General features: G+C 38.7%; 1 protein-coding gene across 1 annotated transcript in view; it reads right to left on the reverse strand.

Annotated features, from left to right (window-relative positions):
- Positions 1–11: 11 nt before the first annotated feature.
- Positions 12–21327, reverse strand: part of gk5 (glycerol kinase 5) — a 69429-nt gene continuing 48113 nt past the window's right edge. The window contains 12 exon segments of the mRNA XM_052018978.1: positions 12–1760; positions 2374–2507; positions 2929–2988; positions 4855–4912; positions 4915–4957; positions 8164–8258; positions 10543–10620; positions 10623–10646; positions 12762–12888; positions 14046–14106; positions 15995–16068; positions 16282–16343. Of these exon segments, the coding sequence (XP_051874938.1) occupies positions 1609–1760; positions 2374–2507; positions 2929–2988; positions 4855–4912; positions 4915–4957; positions 8164–8258; positions 10543–10620; positions 10623–10646; positions 12762–12888; positions 14046–14106; positions 15995–16068; positions 16282–16343 (968 nt within the window). The 3' untranslated portion in view covers positions 12–1608.

Consider the following 21327-nt stretch of genomic DNA (forward strand, 5'->3'; position numbering starts at 1 on the left):
AAACAAAAAAATACCAGTTGAAGCCAGAGCCATTTAATCTTACAATAGTACACTGACTCAGAAAACCACATTTTATTTGATCATTTGAGGCATCTGTAAAATACTTAATTTTTTTGTTTAAGAAAGTGTGGTGCATAGACCCCAAGAAAAGAACAGGTAACCATTTCTTCTCCACAGAAGTGAGAGAGAATAGTTGGTGATTTGAACTGTGTTCAGGTAGTTGCACAAGAGTGGCCCAGAATGAGTCCACTGAACTTCAATTTAAGATGAAATGACTTTAAAGTGTCGTCCAAAGGGAGGAATGAGCTAAACAATGGCATTCAATAGGAATCTGAGAAGTCCGAACCATACCCTTCCAACGTACAGCACTATTTATTATAATGCTGCTACACACAGCTATTACTATATACAGGGTAAAAATGGAGGAACATCAAAAAATACAGAATGCTCTGATTTTAAACAGAACTGAAAGTCATCTTCTGTGGATTACTGGCCACAAACTGAAAAACAGTTTTCAGTTAGTGTATCAGGAACAAGAGTAGATAATTAAGTCACTACTTCAATTAAGTTTCATAACCCCAAGAATTAACCATGAAATTGAGTATCATCATAACTTTACCATTATCTGCCTGCTTCTTAAATTACTGGAGTTCAACTGTTTTGAAGATGACTTAACCAGTTCAAAATTTTATATCTTTAAATATATGAATTTTACTTTAACACACAAGATTGTAAAATTAAAATCAGGTATCTTCATTCATTTCCAAATAGCTTTATGGCAAGTCATTATAAAGCTTTCATAATTCATCAGCTTAATCTATGGCTGTTTTGCCATTTGACAAAACCACATCTTTATGCAACCAATTCTAGTGAAAAGTTTAATAAGGCACACATTGGTAATTTGTAATCTTTCATTATGTAAATGTTATCATTTGCATGGCATCAATAAAGAACTTGATTATTAAAATACTCAGAGCCATAATTTGTTATCCAACAGAAAAGACTGTATCCATATAACACCTCCCAGGAAACTTACCAAGTCCCAAAAATGCTTTACAGTACTAGTGACGTGTAATCACCATTATAATCAGACACATCATTGGAATTAGAAATGCAATGTAGTTTATGCCGAGAGTGGCAAGTTAAAAAAAATCGCAGAATATTTTTCCACAACAGAGATTACAATGATAAAATGGTGCCAACATGTGGAAAAGGCAAAACACCCGACATTCACCAAATGGTCACAAGTTTAAGGGTCAACAATGCCAGTCCCTCCCACGCAGGTTTCATCGACTTAGACTGGATTTCACCATTTTGGATGGACCACTTAGATGAAATGAGAGATGGTACTGGGAATGAATTAGAAATAATGAAACATGAATTTCAATATTTTTGCCTTTTGTTGTAGGCACAATTGGTTTTACATGTGCAAGTATTTTCACAGGAATTTTGACAACAGAATTGAAGGCAGAATTACAGAAACTCCATTTTCTCCCCTTAGATTTACCAATGCAAGTCTTATCTAGGGGAGCTGTAAGTAAGTGTACTTGGAACCTTTACAAAAGGAAACTTGTCAGTGCCATCTTCAATTCAAGTAAAAATTCACTTCTATTTTGTTTTATTGTACCAGTGCATGGATCGTCTTACAGCCAATTGCCAGTTCTTAAATGTGGATTCATAGTGATGTAACATATCTTGTGGCTTGAAGGTAGTTTCCACAGTTCTAATCTTCTTTAATTCTTCTTGGCTATCCCAGTATCCTGTAACAGCATTAAACAATTAATAAAATCTTTATCTTGTAAAAAAAAAATGAAATTAAAATCAGTGATGTGCAAACTTTTGCATCAGAATAGCAAGATCCACACGTGCCCTCAACCACCAGAGTCTATCTTTAATTTTGGTGAAAAGTCATTGACTGGAAATATTAATTCTTTCTTACTCCACAGATGCTACCTGACCTGCTGAATATTTCCAGTATTTTCTTTATTTCAGAGTTCCAGCATCTCCAGTTTTTTTTGCTTTTTAATTTGTCTTAATTATCAAGGGAGTTACAGTATCTGTAGACTCTATGCAAAGGCAAGTAACAGAGTATGGAGCCACCACAGAATACCATTAATGAAGGGAATCAAGTCTTAACTATACAACAGTGGCTGGTATAACAATGCACCAAAGTCAAAGGCAGCGTTCTTATACTGTATACACTGGAGAAGTGAATGTCAAGTTTTAACCGCATCATCAGAACTACAACAATTAAACTTTCCTGTCAAAAGCATTCAACAGTGGACCATGTGCAAAAATAAGTCTGATTTCCAAAAAAAAGGTAACTTTTAATATAAAGAAATAGAATATCAAAGTTCAGAGTTTTTGACATACCAATGGCAAGACCAGTGAAAAAAGCTGCCCCAAGGCAGGACATATCCACATGGCTAGGTTTCTCAATGTCACAGTCAAGCAGATCTGTGGTAAGCTGCATGACAAATTGGTTGTTGCATATGCCACCATCTGCTCTGTAAATAATAAACAAACATCAGCAAAAGAACACAAAGTATCAAGATCTACTATTTCTTAGGAAAAATTTTAACTGCAAGTCATATAAATCTATTTGACATTATTAAAGTAAATGCTGGAAATTTTCTTCATTGGTATCAGTAATTTTAACAAGTTACTTGTTGCCTTATCAGGCATTGCCTGATAGGCAAATTCATTGGGGGCTTTTAAGAGGGACTTGGATGGGCACATGATTGAGGAAAATGGAGGGATATGGGCATCCTGAAGGTAGGAGGGAATAGCAATGTCAGCACAACATTGTGGGCCAAAGGGCCTGCTCTGTGCTGTACTGTTCTATGTTCTACTTATAAAATGCAGAATATTGATCATGTAAAAATATACATACTGAATCCAGTGCTCTGAAATTCAAATGGAGTATACCTGATATGTCTAATTGGAATGTGGATTTCTCTCAGCATTGTATCATATAGTTGTTTGTTCCTATATATAAAAAAAATCATGTCAAAATTGTCACTGAATACAGAAAGGTACAGGAGAAAGTTATACTTTAGTGTACCAGTAAAGTTTATCACAAATGTACAAATTTTGTCACTTAAAAGTCCAGATATTATCTGCCATTCAAGGAATCCGGAAACACAATACACATTGTTGTGGAATATCAGCAACGTGCATTAAAGGCAGTAGATTCAAATTTCCTGTAGTCAGAAGCGCAGTGGCTAGTGTGAAGTTGTACTGCATACGCTAACAATTGGAGTGCAGTTACATTTGCTTGGTATTCTACTTAAAACATTTAGCAAAATGTTCTAAGTTGATGTTTCCACAACTAAGACTACAAAGCTGCCAGTCTTATAGTGACAAAAGAGACCATGTTAGATTCAGTAAGCAGATTACTACAAGTTAGGAAACTTTTAATCTAGAGGAGGAAAAGATACAGAAACCAAATCTTATAGTCAGGTTTCTATTGCAAAACCATCAAAAACCAAAACTGTAGCAAATGATCTATAATGTAGAAACAAATCACCGTTGGGATTTATGTGGAAGGAAATAATGGAGCTATGCTAACTGGAGTAGCTTCAGCAGCAGTATCAGAATTTTGTCACATGCCTGCTTTCCAGTCAAGGATGATCTGCAAGCAACCAAAAAAAAACAAGCGTGTAGATGCCTTTCCTAAGGCTCTGATAAATGAAGAACATTTATTTTAATATCTACATTATGTGCTTACATGATTAGGATTTATTTCCATTTCTTTGCTCAAAAGCATGGGAGTTGGAGTTCTGGGAGTGCTCCATAACAATCATTGTTCAGTGAGTAGTGGCTGGGTGAATACTTCTAAATGGACAACCCCAACCTTCCTTATTGAGTTTTGTTCTGGAGATGCACTTCACATCAATGAAATGATTCAGAGGTACATTGCCATGGACTAAGAGTAGCTGGCCAAAGATAAGAGTTTTATGTTTACAGTTTATCATTTGAAAATTAAGACAATCATAAAAGCTTTCTCAGTATTATGCAAGGAGAATCATAGAAAATTTACAATACTGGACATTCAGCCTATTGTGAATGTTCTAGTGATAAAAGCTACCCAGAAGCAATAGGAAAGCAAGAGCTGTTCATCCAGCCACTGCTCACTTTCCTGCACTTCTAGGGGTATCCGAGGGTCAAGTTGGTAAACTGAGGGGCAAGTTTACCACAGAGAATAGTGGTATATGGAATGAGCTACTGGAAGAGGTGGTAGAGGCAGGTTCAATTACAATGTTTAAAGAGGCATTTGGAATAGATACATGGATAGGAAAGGCTTAGAGGATATTGACCAAATGCAGGCAAATGGGATTGGCGAAGAAAGGCACCTTGGTCAGCATGGATGAGTTGGGCCAAAGGGCCTGCTTCTGTGCTGTACAACTCCACGTATCTACCTGGTCCATAAGCCTTGCGAGTTATGGGTCTTTTGGTATGCACCAAAGTCTTAGAATTTTCTGTCCTAACCACTATCTCGGGTAGAGATTTCCTGACCTTTCCAACCTACGGCAAACAGCGATTTCCTTCACCTCCTCTTTATCGCTCCTACTAATACAGATGTGCACTTTAAATTGACAAGGAATTGTGGTCCGAAGGGCCTGTTCCTGAGCTGTACTTTAAATCCATGAGAACTTCCACACTGTAGGGGAAAAAGTATTAAATCCAAAAGGCAAGTAATATGCATCTAAAATTGGTTTCCATAAATAAATTGTAACATTTAAAATATGCTGAAACACAATGTAGGATAAATAATAATTGCAGACTAGAAAAGTAGTATTTCTTTCACAGAAGGGTTCAAATAAATACATGTTTGGTTTCTTTTCCACACACCTGAAAGCTATGGATTCCAATATTGCTCGAACTAGATGAATTTTGGTTGTTGAAGGTTCAGTCCCATAAATGACGCACATGCATTAGGATCATTTAAAGGAGCCTGACCAAAATAAAACACATCACAGTAATAGAACGTAGTTCAGTGCCATGCACACAAGTAACTTGAGTTATTTTTTTCCTAAATGACAAGGACAGTGATAAACAACATAGATAAAAAGAGATTTTCCTCCTTTCTATGTTGTCATTTGCATAAATTAAAAGGTGGGTCAGCTTAAAATATCATTCACTCTTATGTATATGGCATGTGATGAATATTATGGCCATTTCATTTGTATACAATCGCCAAGCTATTACATGGTCCTCAGCAACCAATTCATGTTTGCACGAAACAGCAAATATATACTTTAAACAACTTAAATAGCAATTTAAATACTCTCCCTGTTATGGGTACATTTCTTGTTATAGCACCATGTCACACAAGGCAGCCCCAAATCTGATTATTAGTCTGTCAATTCCACACAGTTCAGCCAGTGCAATGTTTGGGTTGGCACAGCAGGTTCTTAAGTATTACAAAGGGAAAGTACAGTTTAATTCCGAGTCCTGCTCAATATCCATTTTCTCCACTATCTACTTGCATGGGGACACTAAATGGGATGATAATGGCCCCAAACAGCAAACTGGTTCAGTTTATGCTCATACACAGCAAATAACTATTGGTACCTTTAACAAGGTTCACTTCCCAAAGTGAGAACATTTGAGAAAAAATTAAAATCAGTTTGTAAACAAAGTTCAAAATTTAATTAAAAAATTGTTTAATTGTTTGTTTTTCCAGTCGCTCCCATGTGGAAAATCCCAATCTTTACATCAGTCTCTGTAAAATGATTACATGTAAAATGATTAAAATGCTTGCCCAGACACTGGATACCACACATCCCCCTGTAGTAGGCACCAAGTTAAACTTATACCGGAAAAGAGGAAGTTTGTGCTGTGAAGAACACTAAATGTTAAGATCAACTCTTTAGAGATCATAATCAAGTGGATTTTTTTTGCTCATCGCTGACTGCAAAAATCAGCACTGTCACACTCAATATATGGAAAAAAAGTCAGTGGGCACACAACTTGCCCTTGTATAGCAACTTATAACATGGCAACACATTTCAATGGGGTTTAAGGAAAGAAAACAGACAAAGGACATTGGGGGAAAAAATGCAGGAAATAAGTTATCTAAAAGCTTGAACAAGTTTTAAGTAGGTCCTTAACAAATAGAAGAGAGAGTGGTGATGAAGGAGTGTAGATGGGAATTGGAGAAAATGAAGTCAGGAAGACTGTTTGGAAGGGGAAATCAGAATGGGTATCAAACAAAAGGCCATAGGTTTAATGCGAAAGAAATGAGTTTGAAAGGGGATTTGAGGGGAAAGGTATTTTTTTTTGTTATTTTAAGTGCACAGAATAGTTGATATATGGAACTCACTGCCAGCAGGTGGTGAAGTCAGAGACAATCACTACATTCAAGAGACATTTAGACAGGCACTTGAATAGGCAAGGCATAAAATGCAGGCAAATAGAATTAGTGTAATGGGCAAAAAGGTTAGCATGGATGTTGTCATACACTTCTGTGCTTACAGCTCAGGGATAATAAGGATAATACAAGTATATTTCTGGAAAATCCATTTTGATTTTATTACCTAACTTTAAAATATCATCTGGCTTTCAGTGTAATCTTATAATACATGTTACAAACTCCCAAAATTCCTCAATGAAAGTGAACAGTGTCTATCAGCTATTCTTCACTGTTTTTTGAATCTAGGACTTGCTTTCTAATGGGAATTATTGATACAAAATGAATTGTAGTCACAAATCATAAGATCAAGATTGTGTTTACACACTTACACATTTGTGACGCATTTGTAGAAGGATAACATTTTGTCCTTTTAGACACATTTTTGTGCACTGTATGGTGGATTAGAAAGTACAGTTACACATCACTAAAATGTATTTCTGGTAATACATTGTATCAGCACATTAAGGCAGAAATTACCTTGTATTGTACATTTCAATTCAGAGTCCATTTCCTTCCAATTGAAGGGATGAGAGTCAAAAAAGAGAGCAAAATAAAACCTGTCATTTTTATTAAAAAATTGCATCGACACTATTGTAACCGATGTTAACTCACAAACATTCAACTGTTTTGCAACTTGTTGGACTTAATGACTACATGTTACCAGCATTCTGAGAGCATCAACAAGACCACAATTACTGCCCATCTTCAGTTACTCTGAACTGCTGTAACTTTTCTCATTATCTGCTCCCACAAGTGTTCAACAGGAAATTCCATCATTTTGAATTGAGGAGGAAGAAATAGTGATGCAAGTCTAATTTAAACAGGAATGTGGAGATGATTAATTCTCCCACGACACCTTATATGATGGGCTATGCAGCTACACAGACTGATAAACTTTAACATTTAATTCTTTTCCGACTTGCCCTTTGATCTAGACATTTGGATGCAAGTCTAACATCTTAACCAAAATACTATTGTACCTCAATGTTCAAAACCCTACACACCAATAAAAATATTACAGTTGTAATAATGAACATTTATACAATTTCAAGCATCAAGAAAAAAAATTCTTCAATCATTGGTTGGCAATGTTAATTACATCACACTAATCAAGCTGAATTCGTCCTCCCTTTGGGGTTTCTTTGAAAGCCAGTTTATTATAAAATGTATTCAATACTTGAAGGACATCTTCTAAGAAAAGAATCCCCACATATTTTGGTAGGAGGTAAAGATTAAACATTTTGCCAAGCCTTTTCTTCCTGCACCCTCCCTATCAAAATTGAATCTGGACAGAGAGAGTTCTAATCTGACAGAGTTGCACAATTGATGAAAAGAACTTAAATCTCATATGCAAAGCAGACATTAAGATCTAAATGCACCAGATTGGAGCAGACATATAAAGTACATGAAAATTGGGAAAGAAAAAAAACAGCAGAATTGATAAAAGACAATACAGCAGTGAAAGAAAAGATGTTTTCATTGGGGTGATTCAACAGTAAAATTTTGCTGGCATCACTGGGGAACAATCAAAGATGTAGAGCAGGTCAAATAGTACGAGACTCTCCTACAGCGTGTTGGGGTGTATAAATGTTATTAATTTCCTTTGAAACATTTACCAAAGCCTAATGTGGAACACTCGCGCAATAAAAAAAGTCTAATTCAGGTACTGATTGTACCAAGTTACTTGAAAATATTTTGGAATTAATGGAGTATGGAGTACACAACTTGACATTGTTCAGATTTACCTGTAATCCACTGAATGATGGGACAAAAAATACACCATCTGAATTTTGGACTTCTTGTGCCATCTTTTCAGTTTCAGCAACATCAGAGAACAAACCTAGAATAATGAGAGGATGAAGTTACAGAGGAGACGGGATGGCACATCAGCTTAAACACATGCCATTTCATCCAGTCTTAAGTCCAGTCCATAGCTGTTGGAAAAGATGCTTCCTTTTGTTAATCACAAAATTAAATGAAGTTGAAGAGACTTCAGTCCCAGAACCAATAAGTTCAAAACTGTTCTATGCTCATAATAAAATAGTGAAATTAATCAAGGTAAAGGAAGGCAAAGTGGTGGACCCAGGATACATTGAAGAACCTTGATGAATATGGGAGAAGGAAGTGGTCATTACAAGGTTCTATCGCTACATGACAATGGTTGGGGAGAAGCAATACTCATTTTCAAGAGAACAACTAACCCAAATGATTACATGAGAAAATTGTTTTCAAATACATGGATGAGGAGAAATTAATATCAGCTTGTGGATTTTAGAAGTTATGCCTAACGAAGTGATCTTTAAGGAAGCAGCAGATAAAATTGAAAAGGCAAAAATGCAGTGAATATGGTATGTGTGCTTTCAAAAACCATAAGGTAATCTCTTCAGTATTTGATATAAATGTCTAGAAGGAAGAACAGCAAAATAAAGAAAAACTGGTTAGGAGAGAGTAAGAGGCAGGATAGTCTTTCAGTGGTTACAATGGTTCTGTTCTGAGACCACATCTGATAAGTGCAAATTGGATACTAAAAGGTGTTCAGATTTACAGATAATATAAATGGGAATCATCACAAAAAATGGAGGACAAAACATCTACAACGGATGATGAAATGTGAATAAAGTGTGGGTTGAATTAATATAAGTGTATAAAGTGGCATATTCTGATACAAAAAATAAAAGCATTAATTTAAGAGGAAGTGCATTTTTTGCGAAAAAGCAAAGACATTTGAGAAATAAAAGACAACACTCAGGTCAGTAAAGTCATAAAATATCAATGCAAGTGTGTTTTATGGCAGAAAGAATTACAAAAGCTATTAGAAATCTGCTACCTGGGGTCTTTTGCAGAAGTTTACTTCTATTAGAAAAAAATCTAACACTCCCTGTGCCTCCTCAGAATCTTCAGGTGTTAGCTCCCCGAAAATTTGTGAAAACCCAGGTGTATTCTCTTGGGAAAGCCATTTTGTGTACACAAACGTTCAAAAAAAAACCAATTGCAAGATTCAATGCAGGAACATGGAGGCAAGAAAGGAGTACAGGGAGGGTTGCAAATTCGATTGAGGATGGAACAGAGAGGTAGGTCAGTTTCCCAATTGAGAATAACAAGTCCTCATAAAAACGAAGACCACAGCTGGAGAACAATGTGTGGTTTGAAAAGTTATAACACAAAGGGCAAGAGAGAGATTGCTTTGCACAGTCACCAAAATGATGCCCAATATGAACATACACAAATATAATGAATGATAAAAATAGAATGTTTTTTGAAAAGGCAACTCTGTAATACGTAGGAGTACAAACAATAGGGTGGGAGAGAAAAAAAGATAACAGATTTGGTGCACAGTAAAAAATCATCACTAAAGATATAGGTGCAATGACGGCAAAACTACGAGTGAGTGATCGCTGCTGCTACTATTACCGTTCTTTGAAAAACTGAGAAACATTAGCTCGTTCTGAATCCAAGTCAAATATCTACGACTTTGTCCTATTGACATCATTGCAGCAGTACAGAGAAAGTGTTGGTGTTTGTCTGATGCAGCAATGTACTGAAGCCCTGACTACTTGTTCAACAGAATGTGGAAAATTCTAAAGTGCTATTGGAAGAGGAGGTTGTTCTCATCTCTCTGAACCAAGTTTCCCCCCTCAATCTTTACACCAAATGCTGAATAATTTGGTCAAAGATTTGGTATCTGTAGGAATTAGTGTGGAAATAAAATGCCACAGGTGTACAAGACTGATTTTACATCAAAAAGAATTAAGTGGATGCAAAATCTGTTGAATTAACAATGTAATACGAACATTTTGGTTGAACAAAATGTTGCAGCTGTGGAAGGGACTCCTGGTCCTGTATTTAACTCTTAAAAGAACTAAAATGTATAACACTGGATGAGAAATCTAGGAAATAAAGGTAGTTCCATTTCCTGAATGCACATACCTCAATTTGACATAAAAATGCACTTGCAAACCAAATGATGGAAACACAAAGAAAGAATCATTTTACATTATTGATCCAGTAGATATTACTTAAACAACCAATTTCAGACATTAAAAACGATTGCATATAGAGCACAATAAAGTTAAAGCAGTCTTCTCTCCAAAGAAAAACATGCACACAGAAATGCAACTCCTTACCTATCTGTTGTGCCCACTGGATCACTTTACCCGTATCAGCAGCATTTCCTTCTGCTATATATGTTACTTCAGATCCAATTTCCAGCCAACCAATGGATAAAGCCCTGCATTGATGAAGTAGAACATTAGGATGCCTGTTTTAGCTTCTGGCCATTCAGTAATGTGAACTCCAGGTCGTTAGAACCACATGGGGAAATTATGAGGAATTTTAGCTCATCTCCCATGGGCTTTTAAATGTCCAATCATAATGGCTACCATTTAAATAAATGCAACTAACATCAGCCATGAACAATTGGGCCATGATAGAATTAAAGACATGACTCCAAGTAATGCAGAAGACATTTCAGTTGATTCACTAATAATACAAATATTTTAAGTTTTTGTGCCCAAATAACCCATAACCACATCAAATTAGCATAATCACCAGAGGGCAAGGAGAAAAACTATGAAGAAATGAGAAGTGAGTTTGGTATGTTAGACTTGGGAGATCATAAAAGGCATAACCGTGGGTAGGCAAGGCCAGCACTAAAGGAACAAATGCAGAACCTGCATTTTCCAGAGCAAAAACAATAGGAAAAGCAAGGCTACCATTGTTTACAAAAGAAGTTAAGGATTGTATTAGATACAAGATGAGGCATATAAAGTTGCCAAAAAAGTCCAAGGAATAGGAGCAGTTTAGAATTCAGCAACAAAGGACCAGGGGTGTGAAGAAGAAGAATGACGGAGTACGAGCGTAAACCTTGCTTGGAACATAAAAGTGAATTATAAAATTGCTATGTAAAAAGAAAGACTAAAAGATGAATGTAGGTCCCTTAAAAATCAGAAATAGGAGAATATATAATTGGGAACAAAGAAATGGCACCTCAATGAAACAAATACTTGGGTTGTCTTCACGGCAGAGGATACCAATAAACTTCTCTAAAATACTGGAGAACCAAGAGTCTAATGAAAAAGAGGAATTAAATGAAAATTGTACATTTAGAAAAAAGTGCTGGAAAAATTAATGGCACCAAAAGCCATTAAATTCCCAGGGTCTGATCACCTCTCTCTCTCATATCATTAAAAGAGGTAGTCATGGTAATAGTCGATGTATTAGTTGCAATCATCCAAGGTGGCAATGTAAAAGGGAAATAGTATTTGGCAAACACTACAAGTTTTTGAGGATTTAACTGGTAGATAAGAAAAGGGAGAACTTGTAAATGTGGTGCATTTAGAATTTCAGAAAAGAATGCTGAAAATATGCAGGTGGTCAATTCTGATACAAACAGGACAGGCTGGTTATCTGGAAGTGTTGAGATCAATACAGAAGCGTTTAGAAAATGATATGCTGTTCCTTGAGCTTACATTCAGTTTGGCTCAGAAGCCAAAGACCAGAGAGTCTTATGGAACACTGAAATACCAGGCAACTTGAAGCTCTGGGTCACCAATGAAGTCTGAACGAAGGTAGTCTGCAGAGGGGTAACAAGTAGTTACAATGACCTGGAAGGTGCATTTGGGGGCCCGAGATTTTTTTTGGGGGAGGGGGGGGCGCAGGGAGAGAAAAGATAAAGGGTCATGTATTGCATCTCCTGCAGATGCATGCAAAGGTGCCCTAAGAAAGATAGAAGAACAAATCCAATCATGAATGGTCCCTTCGGAATGCTGAAAGGGAAGAGGGCAAGATGCATCTTGTGATGGCATCACGTTGATAGTGGCAGAAATTACAAGGGGATAATCCTTTGACTGTGAAGATGAGGACAAGAGGAAACTTTGGATGGGAGAAAAGTGGGAGAGAAGCAGAAGTGTAGTAAATGGAGCAGACATGGTTGAGAGCCCTGTCAACCATTGTGAAGGGGGAACCAAAATTAAGGGGAAAGGAAAACATCTCAGGACTACTGCTGCTGCAATCAAGACGGTACAAATAAGTCTCTGGATGAGCCCATCCAATTAAACTTAATAACCATTCACCCCAGTTTTGAAAATATGATCAATGCATGAAACAGATACATCGTGGACTTATTCTGAATCAAGGTGCTTCATGTAACAAAATGTACCATCATTAAACATTGTCACAATTTCTTGCACATGTGCAGTCCAAGGTATCCCAGATTACTGAGCACATTTACATGGATTGGGGTTTCAGACTATGTTTAGATTGCTCCAGGCAACTTCCATGAACAGAAGTTTCATTCACTGAGGAACCTAACGTGTGCAGCAGTGATTGAAGTACAATTGTGTACCTGTTACAGAAGTAGGTGGTTTGGTTCCAGTATTGATGGACATGAAAGTGCCTGTTCCCATTGTGAGCTTCACATCACCTGGTTCAAAGCAACATTCCCCAAACATGGCTGCTTGTTGATCCGCTGCCTAGCAAAGGAGTAAACACATTAGACATGCCCACATTGCTGTGAAGCTACTTGCCACAACTCTGCACCTTCTCTCTTTCATAATTCTCCTATTTTCCTTTATGTTCAGTAGGGCAAATGCAAGAAACTCACATGACAAAAATTAATGTTTCATGTCTTCCACTAAATGTCAGGTGCCCGTTTGTTGTATCTGCACATTTGGTTCCATTGAAATCAACAGCATCAATCATATGTAGGCCTATTAATTGGCAGCCATTACCAGCACACAGTTAGCACTGGTGATCAAAGATTAAAGTTTCTACCTCACCACGTCCCATCTTACTTCACTTCATAGAAATAATTTCCATTCCTTGGACTATTTACAAGCAAACAAGGAGAGAAGTTTTTTCCCCCGGGTAATTTCTGATCTTCTCTCGAACCAACCATCTCCCCATTCTTCCATCTAATGTGACAGGAAAAGATTACAAACTAAGCTGGTGACCCAGAACAACAACAAATGCTGGAAGATCTCAGTGGGTGAAGCAGCATCTGTGGAGGCAAAAGATGCAAGTCTGTGTTTGGGTTGATATCCTGCATCAGGACTGAGGGGAACAGGACAGATTGCCAGTATGAAGGGAGAGGGATAAATGATGTAGGTGATAGGTGGAACCAGGTGGGTGGGTGCAAACCAGTGAGGGAGGAGGGAGGTGGACAAGGGCTAGCACATGTAGTTTGGTTTGGCTGGTGGCTCAGAAGGCCAACTTCCAAATGTAATCATGTAATTCTCTCCACAGACACTCCAGTACTTTAACAAGTACATTTCCAAATAAGCATCGAATTGAAGACAAATCTAAATAAAGTCTCCTTAAAATCAATTACTTTAAAAGACCCCCAACCATTGCTAACTGACTTCTTTAAACAAGTAAAAATAGTTACAATGCAACATATCGACTAAATTATGTTAACTCAAGTAGTCAGTTGTAATAACAATACAGGACATGTGATAGGAAACTAGTTCAAGATCAGTGATAATTTCCAAAGTTACATTGATCTTTAAAATTACTGTCATAATGAACTTCCAAGTAAACAGAATACATAGCACTGATAATTAGGTTATATGCTAGCACACCATAGCGAATAGGGAAACTATTTGAGTATTAAATGTACACGTGTACTCACCAAAGCCATTATTGGAATAGGAGTACCAAATATACTCCTATCAGTATAACCGAATTTGGAGCTAAAATATTGGAAGCAAAAGTACATTAAGTTACTGAATTACATCGTATTGTTCAAATATCAAGTCAAAATCTGTGTGAGGCTTTTTCTTCAAAGTATTTTATTTACCATAACTTTCAGTCAAGAAAGTATAAATAGCCACGTGGGAATATGATGCTGTGAAAGAAGAGTGCTAAAATGATGAGGATCAGATGAGTTCTGCAGTTAAAAGATCTCAGAGATAGAGAAAGAACAAAAAGATGGGGTGGCATAACTAATTATAGAAGACAGTGTGGTGTTGGAAAGATGGCCTGTCCTTCAGCAGGCAAGAACAGAATGAATTTAATGAAAGTCAATAAACAAATAGACTAGGATTACGTTACTGGGGATACTCTATACACCTATAAACAGCAAGAGCATATAGAGCAGCAAATCTGCAATGAAATTACAGCAACGTGCCAGAGCTACTGCGTGGTAATATTAGTAGACTTTAACGACCAAAAACAACAACCAGGATAGTATCAAAGTAAAAGGGAAGAAAGGAAGATGTTTCTAAAATGTGATCAGGGAAACTTCCTTGACCAAAATGTTTAGTCCAGCAAGAAGAGGGATTGCTGGATCTGGTGCTGAGGAATGAAGACCACCAAGTATCTGTGGGAGAACACCTGGGTACGTGCGATCAACAGAAAATCATGGTTTAGATTATAGAGGAAAGCAAAGTACCATCTATATTAGACTTCTAAACTGCATGAGGGCCAACTTGGACAGGATGAGAGGGGGTCTAGCCAGGAAAACAGAACCAAAAGTTGACAGGAAAAAAAAAGTCACAAGGGGACAGTGGGAAGATGTTCAAGATGTTTAAGACAAAATAAATTTCCACAAGAGGGAAAGATAGGGAAATCAAAGCCAGTGCTGCGGATGACAAGGAAGAAAATATGCTCAAGACATAGCAAGGTAAAATATGAAGACAGACAAGCCGGAGAATACTTCCAAGTACTTGGATGATGTAGACACTAGAAAAATAAATTTGAAAAAAGTCATCTCAGATTTGTACATATCCCCTGTAATAGAGTTAGATGCCTTGCTTATATTTTCCTTAACCAATTTTTGTACATTCTTGGATCATATCCCCAAAAAAAATTCCAATGGGAAAGAGCAACTTCAATTAAGCTCCAATTCAAAGTAGCTCATGTATCATTTCAAGAGAAAAACACTTAAATCCACAAGTAAAATGTTGTAAGTTGTATTAACTGCCATAAGTTTAAATTATTTAAGTTCAGTTTTATATAATGGAAATAAGCAAATTGTTTCAGGATATCAATACCGAAAAGAAAGAGGCCAAATGTCAGAATATAAAGTTAATTCCCAAGAGTATTTAATGCCATAATGTTCAGCAGCACAATTCAGAATAGAATGTGGCCCAAAGATCAATCTCATACAAAATTGCCCTAAATCACAATTGTTTTTATTATCATTATCAAGAAAAACTAGGTAAATACATTTTTCATACTTGAACACCAAAGTTACATGTCTTACTGGTGTTTATTAATAAATCTGCCCATCTGTGATGTCTTTCAAAAAAAAAAGTTCTGGTTTCAACACACTGACTTTCTATTTACTAATTCAACAAGGAAAATTCAGTACAGATCACCAACCAATGTCTGAAGTTCTTCAGTGACAACGTCAGTCCAATTGGACTTGTCACCATTACACTTTGTCCCTAATTAACTAGTGAATCGGAATTTACAACATCCTTAATTCTCCAGCCACAGGTTTCTGGGAAGGTGTTGTCCAAAGATCAAAGTTTCACTCATGTTTCCACCATCCATTCAATGTCAAGCAATTGTTTTAACTGCATTGTAGTATGTCAGTGGGCACAATGATTACGATTTAGACACCAAAATGCTTACCAAGTATCCTTCACTGGAGGTAAAATAGATACAGGTACTGAGAGAAGGTTTGCAAGCAATTCACTCCAGCACAACTGAAATGATAAATATTAATTACTGCTAATTTGCAGTAGTACAAATGAGTTTGCTGTCATAAATTAGGTTTTAAAAGTAAAGGCTCTATATGTTAGATTTACTGCATTGCTTTTCTTAAAATAAAAGTACATATTGTTGAAAATCCCTAATCATATCTGAAAATATCACATGACCAGGATTTTAATGCCGAGTTAGAACAGGAATTAAAATACCTGATATGGATCGAACATTCCTGTGGTACTTGCATTCGAGTAATCTGTTGCAAAGACAGCACCTACATTTAAAAAGACAACATAGGTAACAGAGTAAGCAGAGGTAACTGAAATTCAAATACTTCAGCCTGGAGGACGGACTAAGGCTAGAAGACAGTCTTAAATCATCCAGTAAAGTCGTACATTCCCACTCTGTTTTCTAATTTTCCTTTTCATTTCCAGGATGTTTGCATCCACTACTTTTCCTAAAATGCTATTCCAGATGGGAATCATTCTTCATACAAGAGTTTCCTTATCCTAGTAGATTAATATTCTGGATGAAGCTTCCCCATTCCCATAAACAGCTTTTGTACTATGATTATTACATCTATACTAACAAGCTGGCCTTAATGAGAAATTATTAGAGTTTACTTCTAATTCCTTTAGAGTCAGGAAATAATAAAGCAAGAAGATTTACAATATTGCTGAAGTCATTACAGCAGTTGGAAGAAAGGGTACCCGTAACAACAAATGGGCAGAAGAAACATTTTTAGGTAAAAACAGGAGGGTGATGGCATACATGTGTGGTAGGAGATAGCCACCGACTTCAATAGCAATGATCTCCTTTTTTTGCATGACCTTTTAAGCGTTGTCTTTTAATCCAGTCAACCACCTCGAGATGCCAAGCGGAAAACAAAATCAGATCTCTCCTGTTGCTGCAGGACTCACAGGACACATTCATACACTGCATCATCCAGGATCTCCTGTTTGTGAAGCAGTTGGCCACTTTGTTCATCGCTTGAGGATTCTATTGAAAAGTGCATCCACCGCCTTCAAGGAAGGTGGGAACCAGGGACAATTACTGTGGGGTCACTGATGAGGTATCTGTTCTGCACACTGGATGTGTTCCACAATTCATTGCAGCTGGTTAATGGGCTTTAATCTCACCATGAATATTGGCAGGTCTATCATATCCCAGAATACCCAGTTATAATAAACATGGTGGGTTTATGTCTATGTGAATGAAAATGCGTGAATTTTCCCTTCTCAGGGAGGATGTAACAACTGCAGTGAATGGCAATGTAATAGGAGTGATGCAATAACAAGATTGAAACATGTGGAACCAGAAATGGCCTCAATGGACTAGGAGAATGGGCAAAGTGGCGGCAAATGAAATACGATGTTGGAAAGTGTATGGTCACGCACTTTGGTAGAAGGAATAAACGGGCAAACTATTATTTACATGGGGAGAAAATTCAAAATTCAGAGATGTAAAGGGACTTGGAGTCCTCCTGCAGGATACCCTAAAAGTTAACCTCCAGGTTGAGTCGGTGGTGGAGAAGGCGAATGCAACGTTGGCATTCATTTCTAGAGGAATAGAATATAAGAGCAGGGATGTGATGTTGAGGCTCTATAGGCATTGGTAAGACCTCACTTGGAGTACTATGTGCAGTTTTGGACTCCTTACTTAAGGAAAGATGTGCTGACGTTGGAGAGTGTTCAGAGAAGACTCACTGGAATGATTCCAGGAATGAGAGGGTTAACATATGAGGAACATTTGACGGCCTCTTGGGCTGTACTCCTTGGAGTCAGAAGAACGAGGGGGGAACCTCAAACATTTGAATGTATTGGTATATTATTGTCACTTGTACCAAGGTACAGTGAAAAACTTGTTTTACAAACCGATCTTACAGGTCAATTCACTACACAGTGCAGTTACTTCAAGTTAGTACAGAGTGCATGATTGTAGTACAGGTTAAAAAAAACAGTACAGAGTAAAGTGTCACAGCTACAGAGAAAGTGCAGTGCAATAAGGTGCAAGGTCACAACAAGGTAGATCATGAGGTCATGAGGTCATAGTCCATCTCATCGTACAAGGGAACTGTTCAATAGTCTTATCACAGTGGGGTAGAAGCTGTCCTTAAGTCTGGTGGTACGTGCCCTTAGGCACCTGTATCTTCTACCCGATGGAAGAGGAGAGAAGAGAGAATGTCCCGGGTGGGTGGGGTCTTTGGATTATGCTAGCTACTTCACCAAGACAACGAGAGGTAAAGACAGAGTCCAAGGAGGGGAAACTGGTGTCCGTGATGCCCTGGGCTGTGTCCACAACTCTCTGCAGCTTCTTGCGGTCTTGGGCAGAGCAGTTGCTATACCAAGCCATGATATATCCTGATAGGATGCTTTCTATGGTGCATCGGTAAAAGTTGGTGACAGTCAAAAGGGACAAACCAAATTTCTTTAGCCTCCTGAGGAAGTAGAGGCGCTGGTGAGCTTTCTTGGCTGTGGCATCCACGTGGTTTGTCCAGGACAGGTTGTTGGTGATGTTCACTCCCAGGAACTTGAAGCCGTCAACCCTCTCAACCTCAGCACCATTGATGTAGACAGGTGTATGTACACCACCCCCTTTCCTGAAGTCAATGACCAGCTTTTTAGTTTTCTTGATATTGACAGAGGTTGTTGTCATGATACGATCCCACTAAGCTCTCTATCTCCTTCCTGTACTCCGATTCATCGCTGTTTGAGATACGGCCTACGACGGTGGTATCATCTGCAAACTTGTAGATGGAGTTAGAGCACAATCTGGCCACACAGTCATGAGTGTATAGGGAGTAGAGTAGAGGGCTGAGGATGCAGCCTTGAGGTGCACCAGTGTTGAGAATAATCGTGCCGGAGGAATTGCTGCCTATCCTCACTGATTGCGGTCTGTTGTTAGAAGTCAAGGATCCAGTTACAGAGGGAGATGTTGAGTCCTAGGTCTCGGAGTTCAGTGACAAGCTTGCTTGGTATTATTGTATTGAAGGCAGAGCTGTAGTCAATAAACAATAGTCTAAAGTAAGTGTCCTTACTGTCCAGATGCTCCAGAGCTGAGTGAAGGGCCAGGGAGATGGCATCCGCTGTAGACCTGTTTCGGTGATAGGCGAATTGCAATGGGTCCAGGTTGTCTGGTAGGCTGGAGTTGATGCGTGCCATGACCAACCTCTCAAAGAACTTCATGATGGTCGGTAGTCATTGAGGCATGTTACCTTGCTTTTCTTTGGTACCGGGATGATAGTGGTCTTCTTTAAACAGGAGGGAACCTGAGATTGAAGCAGGGAGAGGTAGAATATGTCCGCAAATACTTCTGCCAGCTGATCAGCACAAGATCTGAGCACGTGGCCCAGGACACCGTCTGGGCCAGGCGCTTTCCTCGTGTTCACTCTTCAGAAGGACTGATCCTTACGTCCTCCACTGTGATCACAGGTTCAGCTGTGTTGGTGGCCGTCAGAGTGGATGGTGACAATCCACTTCCTTTTTGTTCAAAACGTGCATAGAAAGCATTAAGTTCATCAGGAAGGGATGCGCTGTTGTTAGCTATGCAGCCTGACTTCATCTTGTAGCCTGTCATGGCATGTAAGCCCTGCCATAACTGGCGGCTGGTCAGGGACTCTATTTTGAGTTGGTATTGCCTCTTGGCATCCCTTATAGCTTTACGAAGGTCATACCTCGCTTCTTGTACAGATCAGGATTACCAGATTTGTGTGCAGCAGTCCTCTCCTTCAGTAGGGAGTGGATCTCCCAGTTCATCCATGGCTTCCTGTTTGGGAACACCTGTATTGTCCTCTTTGGTACACAGTCCTCCACACAACTGCTGATAAAGTCTGTGATGGTGATGGCATACTCATCAAGGCTGGCAGCTGAGTCTTTGAACATGGTCCAGTCCACTGTCTCAAAGCAGTCACGTAGAAGCTCATCTGCTTCCTCAGACCAGCATTGCATGACTCTCCGTACCAGATCCTCCCGTTTCAGCTTCTGTCTGTATGCAGGGAGGAGGAGCACAGCCTGGTGGTCTGATTTCCCAAAGTGAGGACGAGGGGTGGCTTGGAAGGCATCTTTGATGGTTGTATAGCAGTGGTCAAGGGTGTTAGCGCCCCTGGTGGAGCAGGAGATGTGCTGGTCGTATTTTGGTAACACACTCCCGAGGTTGGCCTGATTGAAGTCCCCTGCGATGATGAAGAGGGCCTCAGTGTATCCTGTCTCAAGATTGTTGACCACAGAGTATAGCTCATTGAGTGCAGGCTTCATGTCTGTCTGTGGTGGGATGTGGACTGTCATCAGGATAGCTGAAGCGAACTCTCTTGGCAGATAGAATGGTCAACACTTCACCATTAGATATTCCAGGCTGGGTGAGCAGGAGCTCGCCAGGATCTTCACGTCTGAGCACCACAGGTTATTAAGAAGCAGACCCCTCCACCTTTAACTTTGCCTGAGGACTCTATATGGTCCATTCAATGAATCGAGAAGCCGTCAGGTTGAATAGCAGAATCAGGTGAGGCAGGTGTAAGCCACGTTTCAGTGAGACATAGTACACGTGTTAAAATGTTAAAAGGCCTGGACAGAGTAGATGTGGCAAAGTTGTTTCCCATGGCAGGGGAGTCTAGTACAAGTGGGCACGTCTTCAGGATTGAAGGGCCCCCACTCAGAACAGAGATGTGGAGAAATTTCTTTAGCCAGAGAGTGGTGAATTTGTGGAATTTGTTGCCACAGGCAGCTGTGGAGGCAAAGTCATTGAGTGTATTTAAGGCAGAGACTGATAGGTACAGTATCTGAGTAGCTAGGGCATCACAGGTTATGGTAAGAAGGCAGGAGAGTGGGGCTAAATGGGAGAATGGATCAGCTCATGATATAATGGCGGAGCAGACTCGATAGGCCAAATGGTCGACTTCTGCTCCTTTGTCTTATTGTCATGACTTAGCATTTAGAAATTGTAGCGAAGCAGCACTCTGGGGATAAAGTATATGTACTCTGACTGGTGGGAAGTGCAAAGTGGGGAGCTTTCCAGTCTGCTCATTTGTGATTTGGATAAAGGAAGTGGGAACTGTACAACCAAATAATGGCGAGTGAGGAGGGAAAGGAAGTGGTGCAGATTCAATGCAGACAACAGAGGTCTTTCACTTTTGATCCAAAACTGATAAATCTGGATATTCTTTTAAAAAAAGAGGTGAAGGAAAGAAATTGAGGGCAGGATACATAATCCCGGCTCATATTCTATTCAAGATTGAGGATTGATTGGATTATGGTGTTTAAGAT

The sequence above is a fragment of the Pristis pectinata genome, chromosome 6, assembly GCF_009764475.1.
Source record: "Pristis pectinata isolate sPriPec2 chromosome 6, sPriPec2.1.pri, whole genome shotgun sequence".
Taxonomy (NCBI): domain Eukaryota; kingdom Metazoa; phylum Chordata; class Chondrichthyes; order Rhinopristiformes; family Pristidae; genus Pristis; species Pristis pectinata.